This window comes from Nerophis ophidion, linkage group LG13, assembly GCF_033978795.1.
Source record: "Nerophis ophidion isolate RoL-2023_Sa linkage group LG13, RoL_Noph_v1.0, whole genome shotgun sequence".
NCBI classification, from domain to species: domain Eukaryota; kingdom Metazoa; phylum Chordata; class Actinopteri; order Syngnathiformes; family Syngnathidae; genus Nerophis; species Nerophis ophidion.
In genome coordinates, this window is record NC_084623.1 from 48708877 (window position 1) to 48721376 (window position 12500).

The window sequence follows — 12500 nt, forward strand, 5'->3', positions numbered from 1 at the left end:
ATCCTACCTGCTTTATCCTATCCTACCCTATGACCTACCATACCCTCTCCTACGCTACCCTATCCAACCTTACCCTATCATATCCTAACCAATCCAACCCTATCCTATCTTATTCCATCCTAACTTGACTTATCCTACCCTATTATATCCTATCAAACCCTATCCTACCTGCTTTATCCTATCCTACCCTATGACCTAACCTACCCTGCCCTACCCTATCCAACCTTACACTATCCTATCTTATTCTATCGTCTATCGTATCCTATCCAACCCTATCTTAACCTATCCTACCCTACCCTGCCCTATCCTATTCTACCCTACCCTATCCTAACTTATCCGATCCTGTCTTATTCTATTGTCTATCCTATCAAACCCTATCTTAACCTATCCTACCCTATCCTGCCCTATCCTATTCTACCCAACATTATTGTATCCTAACTCATCCGATACTATCTTATTCTATCCTATCCAACCCTATCATATCCTACTCTGACGTTTGCTACCCTACCCTAACCTACCCTATCCTCCACTACTATGACCTTTTCTACCCTACCTTGGCCAACTCTGTTCTATCCAATCCTATCATTCCCTACCCTGACCCATTCTACCCTACCCTATCCTAGTCTCCCTTACCCTGACCCAATCTATCCTATCCTACCCTACGGTATCCTATCCAACCCTATCCTATCCTATTTTATTCTATCCTACCCTACCCTATCCAACCCTATCCTATCCAACCCTATGCTACCCTGACCTTTTTGTACCTTACCCTACATTATCCTACCCTGACCTTTTCTACCTTATGCTATGCTTCCTATCCAACTCAATCCTATCTTATCCTACCCCGACCTTTTCTACCTTACCCCACCCTACACTAGCCAACCCTATCCTTTCCTGATCTTTTCTACCTTATGCTATGCTAGCCTATCCAACTCTACCCTATCCTACCCTATCCAACTCTATCCTATCCAACCCTATCCTATCCTACCCTGACCTTTTCTATCCTACCCTACCCAACCCTATTCTATCCAACTCAACCCTACACTATCCTATCCAACTCTATCTTATCCTATCCTACCCTGGCCTGCCCTATCCTACTCCATCCAAGTCTATCCTATCCTACCATGACCTTTTATACCTTACACTTTCCTACCCTGTCCTATCCTCCCCTATCTTGACCTTTTCTACCCTATCCAAACTCTATCCTATCCTACCCTGAACTTTACTACCCTACCCGATGCTACCCTATCCTACACTTATCTTTTCTACCTTATGCTATGCTATCCTATCCTATACCTTTTCACATTCATATCTTGTATTTAGGGGTGTACCGATCCAAGATTGATATCCTGTATCGGTCCGATATCGACAATAAAACAGATATTACATTTTATCAGCCTGCATCTAAAGTTTCCGATATCAGAACATTGATTCTAGCAGCTTGCTACGCTACTGCTAACATCTCTTTTTGCTAGCTTAACAGACTGTTTACATGTTTACATTTGACAGACTTTTAAGTAGCTTTAACCAAACTAATCCATCCAATGTTGAGTATACATACATGTCCTTTAAAACTGACATGGATACGTTGATTATACATGGATGTTCTTTAAAACTGACATTGATACAATGTAGATCATACATATTAGTTCTTTAAAACTGGCATTGATACAACGTTCTTCATACATATATGTTCTTTATAACTGACATTGATACGTTGAGTATACATATATGTCCTTTAAAACTGACTTTGATACAACATTGTTCATACATATTTGTTCTTTATAACTGACATTGATACGTTGAGTATACATATATGGTCTTTAAAACTGACATTGACACAACGTAGATTATACATATATGTCCTTTAACACTGACATTGATACAATGTTGATTATACATACAGTATATGTTCTTTAAAACTGACACTGATACAACGTAGATAATACATATTTGTTCTTTAAAACTGACATTGATACAACGTAGATTATACATATTTGTTCTTTAAAACTAACATTGATACAACGTAGATTATACATATAAGTTCTTTAAAACTGGCATTGATACAACGTTGGTCATACATATATGTTCTTTAAAACTGACACTGATACGTTGATTATACATACATGTCCTTTAAAACTGACATTGATACAACGTTGATTATACGTACCTGTCCTTTAAAACATGCATTGATACAATGTTGATTGTACATAAATGTTCTTTAAAACTGACATTGATACAACGTTGATTGTACATATATGTTCTTTAAAACTGACATCAATCCAACGTTGATAATACATATATGTCCTTTAAAACTGACTTTGATACAACGTTTATTATACATATATGTTCTTTAAAACTGAAATTAATACAACTTAATTATACATATATGTTCTTTAAAACTGACATTGATACGTTGATTATACATATATGTACTTTAAAAATGACATTGATACAATGTTGATTATACATATATGTCCTTTAAAACTGACATTGATACAACATAGATTATACATATATGTTCTTTAAAACTGTCATTGATACAACATAGATTATACATATATGTTCTTTAAAACTGACATTGATACGTTGATTATACATGTATATCCTTTAAAACTGACATTGATACAACGTAGATTATACATATATGTCCTTTAAAACTGACATTGATACAATGTTGATTATACATATAAATTCCTTAAAACTGACATTGATACAACGTTGATCATACATATATGTTCTTTAAAACTGGCATTGATACAACAATCATACATATATGTTCTTTAAAACTGACATTGATACGTTGATTATACATGTATATCCTTTAAAACTGACATTGATTATACATACATGTCCTTTAAAACTGACATTGATACAACGTTGATTGTACATATATGTTCTTTAAAACTGACATTGATACAACATTGATTATACGTACCTGTCCTTTAAAACAGACATTGATACAACAGTGATTATACGTACCTGTCCTTTAAAACTGACATTGAGACAACGTTGATAATACATAAATGTTCTTTAAAACTGAAATTAATACAACCTTAATTATACATATATGTCCTTTAAAAAACTGACATTGATACGTTTACTATACATATATGTACTTTAAAACTGACATTGATACAATGTTGATTATACATATATGTCCTTTAAAACTGACATTGATACAACATGCATTATACATATATGTTCTTTAAAACTGACATTGACACGTTGATTATACATACATGTTCTTTAAAATTGACATTGATACAACGTTGATTATACATACATATTCTTTAAAACTGACATTGATACAACGTTGATTATACATAAATGTTCTTTAAAACTGAAATTAATACAACCTTAATTATACATATATGTTCTTTAATACTGACATTGATACAATGTTGATTATATATATATGTACTTTAAAAGTGACATTGATACAATGTTGATTATACATATATGTCCTTTAAAACTGACATTGATACAACGTTGATTATACATATATGTTCTTTAAAACTGACATTGATACAACATTGATTATACATATATGTTCTTTAAAACTGACATTGATTATACATATATGTTCTTTAAAACTGACATTGATACAACATTGATTATTCATGTATGTTCTTTAAAACTGACATTGATACAACGTTGATTATACATATATGTTCTTTAAAACTGAAATTAATACAACCTTAATTATACATATATGTACTTCAAAACTGACATTGATGCAATGTGGATTATACATAGATGTTCTTTAAAACTGACATTGATACGACGTTGATTATACATATATGTTCTTTAAAACTGAAATTAATACAACATTAATTATACATATATGTACTTTAAAACTGACATTGATGCAATGTTGATTATACATATATGTACTTTAAAACTGACATTGATGCAATGTTGATTATACATATATGTCCTTTAAAACTGACATTGATACAACATTGATTATACATAAATGTTCTTTAAAACTGACATTAGTAAAACTTTGATTATACATATATGTTCTTTAAAACTGACATTGATACAACCTTGATTATACGTACATGTTCTTTAAAACTGACATTGAAACAATGTTGCGAAATGTCTGTATTTGTAAACTGAAACAACAGTGATATCTAACATTGGATTGTTGTTAGGAAAAAGACCAAAATTCAACGGTCAAATCAACATCACACCTGACATTTATTAAACGTGGTCAAAAAGCATGTTTTTTCACCTTATTTACGAATTGCTCAACGTCAGGACCTCATTCAACAAGTTCTCAACATTGTTTTAATGTTTGGTGCAGCCAACAACTTACAGGTGTGGATCCTAGTCCAGAATCAGAACCGTGGCGCGCAGAAGCAGGTAAGTGGGCCACACCGAGCTCAGAGTAGCGGGACGAGTAGGATTTGGGAAGGCTGCCTGCACTGAAGGTGTTCACATCTGAAGAACTGAGAGGAAACCTTCACGTTAGCGGGTGTGGAGCTAGAACATGACCGCCGACTTAGCGCTAGAGTTACAGGCGGGCGGGGGAGGGGGGAGGACACCTGAGCAGGTGTGCCACTGCTCCATAATGTCAGCTGCTCTATAATTGATAGGATGCAAAACTCCAAATGAAGCAGGATGACTCTTAGTTATGTGCTCTGGGGGTCAAAGTTGAATCCTGACATTTTTTCGCTTCATTCCCTGGTCGTCAAATTTATGTTTGAAATATGTTTAATGTCTTGTTTACTACAATATTTTATTTTTTTTCCACAAAAATACAAATGTATATTTTAATTATGTTACTTATGTTACATAATTAAAATATGCATTTATACATATCTACAATATTTTTTATTTATAAAAAGGAAAATTTATGTTTTAATCATGTTAAATATATATTTTTTAAACACTGTTTGATTTGGAAAATGCTAATTTGTTTTAATTATTTTAAAAAATGGATGAATGGATGATCCATTTGTTTTAATTATGTTAAATGTTATTTAAAAAACACACAATATTACAATTTCAAAAATGTACAATCATGTTTTATTTATGATAAATGTGTTATTTACCCCAATATTTTTTTTGTTTACAAAAATGCAAATTTATATTTCACCATTGTTAATTAATGTATGTTATTAAAAAACACAAATTTCTTTCATTTTGAAAATGCTAATTCGTTTTAAATAGGTTTAATTTGTTATTTAAGAAAAACAAAATTTTACAATTTTTAAAGGCAAATTTATGTTTTATATTATGTCAAATGTGTTATTTAACACGATTTCTTGATTTACAAAAATGCATGCAAATTTATATTTTAATGAAGTTAATTTGTTTAATATTTGAACATTTTTTTTAATTATGTAAAATTTGTTTTTCATAAAACTACATTTTACAATTTCAAAAATTTAATGTGTTAAACATATTTTAAAAAATGCTAATTTATATATTAATCATGTTAAAATATTTATTTAAGAACACTAATTGTTTAATTTTGAAAATGCTAATTTTTTAAAATTACGTTAGGTTTGTTATTGAAAAAACACAATGTTACAACTTCCATCCATCCATCCATTTTCTACCGCTTATTCCCTTTGGGGTCACAGGGGGCGCTGGTGTCTATCTCAGCTACAATCGGGCGGAAGGCTGGGTAATGTTCCAATTTCAAAACTGCAAATTTATGTTTTGTATTATGTCAAATGTGTTTTTTAATTAAGTTACGTCTGGCAATTAAAAACACTAATTTGTTTAATGTTGAAATACAATTTTTTTAATTATGTAAAATGTGTTTTTTAAAATACAAAAATTTACAATTTCAAAAATGTACATTCATATTTAAAATATGGTAAATGTGTTATTTAACACAATATTTTTTTTTTACAAAAATGCAAATTTATATTTTAATCATGTTGCAAATGTTATTTAAAAACACTAAATTGTTAAATTTTGAAAATGCTATTTTTTAAAATTAAGTTAAGTTTGTTATTGAAAAAAAAATTACAATAAAAAAATGCACATTTACGTTTCATATTATGTCAAATGTGCTATTTAACACTATTTTTAAATGTACAAAAATGCATGCAAATGTATATTTTAATTAGGTTACATATGTTAATTAAAACACTAATCTGATTAATATTGAACTACTACTTTGTTTTAATTATGTAAAATGTGTTTTTTTTTAAAAACAAAATTTTACAATTGAAAAAAATTAACATTGTCACGCCTATGAATCATGTTTTGTTTTTGTTATGTGTTGTTTTTTGGACACTCAGTTCTGTTTTTGCACTTCCTGGTTTGTTTTCGTCTCCATGCCAACTCATTGATTTTCACCTGGCCCTCAAGTCACGCCCCAGTCCTCAGCCCTCACACCTGTTAGTAATGATCACAGTTATTATTTAAGCCAGAGTTACCAGGTAGTCTGCTTGTCAACTTCCCACTTCACCTACATTTCCATGTACTTACCCTCATGCCTTGCTGTTCGGTTTTTCTGTCACACAAGGACTTGGACTTTGGTTGTTTCTTCGACGAAGAGGATGATTTGCACGAGCCAGACGTGAATGTAAGTACATGTTTAATTCTTTAACACTATAATTAACAAAAAGAGGCAAACAAAGGGCGCGCACAATGGCGGAGAACAAATACTTGACTACAAAAACATATGACTAGAACAAAGGCCGTAAACTATAAACGTGAAACAAAAACACTTGCACTGTGGCATGAAAAAAGAAAACTTGCACTGAGGCATAAATACCAAAACTTACGTGGCGTGGTAAAAAAAAAAACGAACAGCAAGGCATGAAGGTAGGTACATGGAGATGTGGGTTAAGTGGGAAGTTGCCAGGCTGACTACCTGGTAACTCTGGCTTAAATAATAACTGTGATTATTACTAACAGGTGTGAGGGATGAGGACTGGGAGGTGACTTGAGGGCCAGGTGAAAATCAATGAGTTGGCATGGAGACGAAAACAAACCAGGAAGTGCAAAAACAGAACTGAATGTCCAAAAAACAAAACATAACATGATTCATAAGCGTGACATACATTATGTTTAAATTATGGTAATGGTGTTATTCAACACAGTATTTATTTATTTTTTAATAAAAATGCAAATTTATATTTTAATCATGTTACATATGTTATTTAAAAACACAAATTTGTTTAATTTTGAAAATGTCAATTTGTTTAATTGAAGCAGCGACTTGTCCAGAGTGTACTCCGCCTTCCGCCCGATTGTAGCTGAGATAGGTGCGCCCCCCCCCCCCCCCCCCCGCAACCTTAAAAAGGGAATAAGCGGTGGAAAAATGGATGGATGGATGGATGGAAGATTGTTATTGAAAAAACACAATGTTGCAATTTTAAAAATGCAAATTTGTTTTATAATTAAGTCAAATGCGTTCTTTAAGAGAATCTTTTTTATGTACTAAAATGCTAATTTATATTTTAATCATGTTAAATATATTTTTTAAAAACACTTTATTGTATATTTTGAAAAATATGATTTATTTTAATCATGTTAAATGTGTTTATAGGATGTATGTATATATATATACATTTTACAATGTAAAAAATGCAAAATGTATTCTCTATGTCAAATGTATTATTTAAATAACACAAATTTGTTTAATTTTGAAAATAACATTTATAAATGCGTCCTCGATCTCGGATCAGCGGAAGAAGATGGATGGAATTTAAAAAAAGTAAATTGTTTTATTTTGAAAATACATTTTTTTTAAATTATGGTAAATTGATTATTTAGAACCAAATGTATTGACTTTGAAAATGCAAATTTATGTTTTAATTATTTGGATTTGTTATTTAAATTGTTTTTTTTTAATTTTGAACATAAATTTTGGTTTTAATCATGTTAAATTTGTCGTTCGGAAGCACTATTTTTTAAATGCAAATCTGTGTTTTAATTAGGCAAAATTTGTTATTAAATACATTTTTAAAGATGTAATTTTTTAAATGTTTAGGTTAAATTTGTTGTTCAAAACACACTATTATTTTGAAAATGCAAATATATTTTAAGTATGTTATATTTCATTATTTAGAAACACACTTTTTTTGTGAAAATGCTGATTTGGGTTTTAATGAGTTTTTTAAATTGTTATTCAAAACTATTTTACTATTTAAAATGAACATTGTTTTGTGTTTAGATTTTGCTATTTTAAAACACTAAAATAATAAAACAAATATATAAGGGCGCAATTTTTAACTATGTCAAATGTGTTATTTAACACAATTTTTTTTAATGACAAAAATGCAAATGTGTATTTTTTAATTATGTTACAAATGTTAATTAAAAAAAGAAATCAACATTGAAATACTAATTTGTTTTAATCATGTAAAATTAGAAGAAAAAAATGCAAATTTGTTTTAATTGCATTGCATTTGTCATGTAAAAACACAATAAAAAATGTAAAAAATTCAAAATTATGTTTGGATTATGTAAAATGTTTTATAAAAAAACAAACACATGTTTGAACTATTAAAAACAAATAATTTAGCAAAAATATTTCGTTTACATTGAGACATTTGTCAAATAAAATTCAAAATTGATTGAGGAAAGTGTAAAAATAGTTTCCCATGAATAAATACATAAATAAGGGCCCAATTTTTCCTGCAACTTACAATTAAAAAAATGCAAATGTATGTTGTAATTATGTCAAATGTGTTATTTAACACAATAAAATACAAATGTGTATTTTAATTATAATACATATGTTATTTATAAAACCGTTTTTATTAAATATTTATACATTAATGTTTTAATTATGTAAAATTACGGGGGGAAATGAAAATTAGTTTTAATAGTGTTGCATTTTTCATTTAAAAACACAATAAAAAAAATTAAAACGCTAAATTATGTTTTATGTAGAAATATTTTATAAAAAAACGAATTCTTGAACAATATATATATAAAAAAACATTAAATATATTTCCTGTTGCATTTTTCATTTAAAAACACAATAAAAAAAATTAAAACGCTAAATTATGTTTTGATTATGTAGAAATATTTTATAAAAAACGAATTCTTGAACAATATATATACAAAAAAACATTAAATATATTTCCTTTTACAACAAAACATTTGTCAAATAAAAATCAAAATTGATAACATGAATAAATAAATATATAAGGGCCCAAATTTTCCTGCAACCTACAATAAAAAAATAAAAATGCAAATGTATGTTTAAATTATGTCAAATGTTATTTAACACAATATTTTTTATTTACAAATGTGTATTTTAATCATGTTACATATTTTAATCAAACATATATATTTTTTAAATTTAAATAGCAATTTGTTTTAATTATGTCCAATTTGGGAAAAAAAATTGCAAATTGTTTTTAATAGCGTTACATTTGTCATTTAAAAACACAATTAAAAAAAATTAATAAATTAAAATGCATATAGTTTGGATTGTGTAAAATGTATTAGATAAAACAAACACATTTTTGAACAATTCAAATATAATTATATATAATTCTACAACAAAAACATTTGTCGGATTAAAAAGTCTAGTTTTCCACGGATATATAAATATATAAGAGTTCAATTTTTCCTACAACTTACAATTAAAAAAAAATGCAAACGTTTGTTTTAATCATGTCAAATTTGTTATTCAAAACTATTTTTTTATTAAAAAAATGCAAATGTGTATTTTAATTGTTACATATGTTAATTAAAAACAGCATTCTTTTAATATTGAGTTACTAATTTGTTTTAATTATCTACAATTACAAAAAAAAAATAATTTGTTTTAATAGTGTTGCATTTGTCATTTAAAGACAAAATGTAAAAAATAAATTAAAATGCTAAATTATGTTTTGATTATGTAAAATGTTTTATAAAAAACAAACACGTTTTTGAACAATGAGAGAAAAACATATATCAAATAAAATACACAATGTATTAAAAATAGTGTAAAAATTGTTTTCAATGAAAAAAAATATATATAAGGGCCCAATTTAATTTGTGGACTAACATTAGCCATTGAATATAAGTACACGACCCACATTTAGTCGTGTTATTATTGTCCTCGCTTGAAAACTATCAGTAGTAATGGCTGCAGTTGCAAGTCCAACAATGGCGCTGCGACAGTATCTCACCTTTCTGACATGTCCCCATGTGGTCCTGCTCGATTCCGCCGTCGGTCCGCAACACACAGCCGTGACCCACCCAGGTCGATGCTGTCCACCAGTCCTCACTGCCTCCAGTCAGGTGAGACGCCACAGGTCTGTCACTTCCTGTGCGTTGCCTAGCGACGCTGTGCAAGCCAGATAAGATATCTGCAGTCTAGGTGACAAATGCATGCTTCCATTTCATCCACGCCATCAAAAAAGAGGCAGATGGGAGAATTTCAGGCCAGAAAACGACATTTTTTTTTACATTTTTGATGTGTTACGAGAAGCCTCTGTTGCTCTAAACCAGGGGTGTCCAAAGTGTGGCCCGGGGGCCATTTGTGGCCCACAGGTCCTTTTTTAACGGCCCCACAACACATTGTAAAAATACTATAAAAAAAACATTAAAAGTGTTATAAAAGAGCCAACAGGTGAAATGTAACAAGAAAATGTTGCAATGTTGACTCTAATAACACAAAGCTGCCAGGCAGGCTGTTTATTTCTTTAAAAAATAATAATGAATCAAAATCAATAACATTATGAATTAAATATTCCACTTTGAGGTATTCTAAGGGGAAAAATGTTGCATATTTTGTGTTTGCTATGTAAAAAAGTAAGCTGTTTTTTTAAAATTTGTTTTAAAAAGGGCCTAAAACAAACAAAAAACATAAACAACAATAAAACTTATAATTTTAAGTTGATTTCGAGGTTTTTGTATTAAAAGTAAACAGTTAATAAAATTTTATAATTCATTTTTTAACACTTTAATGAGTCGGACCCTTTAGAACAGGGGTGTCAAACTCAAACACAGAGTGGGCCAAAATTTTAAACGGAACAAAGCCGCGGGCCAAGGTTGAACAAATGAACCTTTTAATAGGGACCCAAACAAGTTTTGCATTAAATATTGAACAAGCAAGGCTTATATAACTTTAGTGACATGCAAAATCCAGTTTCAAATAATAACAAAAATAATAATTAAAAAAATATCAATGGCATATCAAATACAATTTAAATAAAAATGTTATGCCTTTTTTTCTATTTGCAATTTTCTGAGGTAAATATCCATTTTTTTCCCCAGGCTAATAATACATTTTGAAAATAAAATAGCAATAATGAATGAACCAAACATTCAAGCCTTGAAGTAGCAATAGAAAATGCATGAATAAAACGTTAATTATTGGTCAGTTTGCTGGAAGTTTCCCGGAGGAGTTAGTGCTGCAAGGGGTTCTGGGTATTTGTTCTGTTGTGTCACGGTGCGGGTGTTCACCTGAAATGTGTTTGTCATTCTCGTTTGGTGTGTGTTCACAGTGTGGCGCATATTTGTAACAGTGCTTAAGTTGTATATACGGCCACCCTCAGTGTGACCTGTATGGCTGTTGACCAAGTATGCCTTGCATTCACTTTGTGTGTGTGTAAAAGCCACAAATATTATGTGACACGCTGTTAGTATGGAGGAAAAGCGGACGTGACGACAGGTTGTAGAGAACGCTAAAGGCAGTGCCTTAAATGCACGCCCCCAATATTGTTGTCCAGGTGGAAATCGGTAGAAATTCGGGAGAATGGTTGCCCCGGGAGATTTTCGGGAGGGGCACTGAACTTCGGGAGTCTATCGGCAAAATAAGGAGGGTTGGCAAGTATGAGTATTAGCGGTGAATGCGGTGTTACAGCGGCACCGACGCTGTATAACACCGGCGGGCCAGCTTTAATGTTAAATTGATACTGCCTCAAGGGCCAAATTAAATTACACGGTGGGCCAGATTTGGCCTGCGGGCCAGAGTTTGACACCCATGCTTTAGAATCCCCAATAATTTTTGTGTGATTTGTTTTTAAGTGTCATATTGTTATTTGTATTATTATTCAATGTTTAAATCTCTAGATCAACATTAGGTCCATCTGTCAATATAATGTTATTAAATATTTAAGTTGTATGCTCTTTTTGTCAAAGAAACCCATTTTTTTATGGAAAAAACACAAAATAAGTAATATTATCACCCAATAAAATGTTTTAAGTGGAATATTTGAGATTATATAATAATTGGAGCCTTAAAAAGTTGAAAAACTCATAACAACATTGAATCAAAATCCATAACATTATGAATTATTGACCTATTTAAGGCTCCAATAAAGTCACATTAAATATTCCACTTCGAGATATTCTTTGAGGATAATGTTGCATATTTTGTGTTTGCTATGTAAAAAAGTAAGCTGTTTTAAAAAAAAAAATTGTTTTAAAAAGGGCCTAAAACAAACAAAAAACATAAACAACAACAAAACTTATCATTTTAAGTTGATTTCGAGTAAAGTAAACAGGTAATAAAATGTATAATTTATTTTTTAACACTTTAATGAGTCAGACCATTTAGAATTCCCAATAATGTTTTG

At 30.1% G+C, this 12500-nt stretch overlaps 1 protein-coding gene across 1 annotated transcript in view; it reads right to left on the reverse strand.

The window, feature by feature from the left end:
• Positions 1 to 10201, reverse strand: part of LOC133564046 (uncharacterized) — an 18402-nt gene extending 8201 nt beyond the window's left edge. Inside the window, exons 1-2 of the mRNA XM_061918128.1 lie at positions 10107 to 10201; positions 4325 to 4457 (exon numbers count right to left, since the gene is read on the reverse strand). Of these exons, the coding sequence (XP_061774112.1) occupies positions 4325 to 4457; positions 10107 to 10117 (144 nt within the window). The 5' untranslated portion in view covers positions 10118 to 10201. The remainder of the gene's footprint in view (positions 1 to 4324; positions 4458 to 10106) is intronic.
• Positions 10202 to 12500: the final 2299 nt, after the last annotated feature.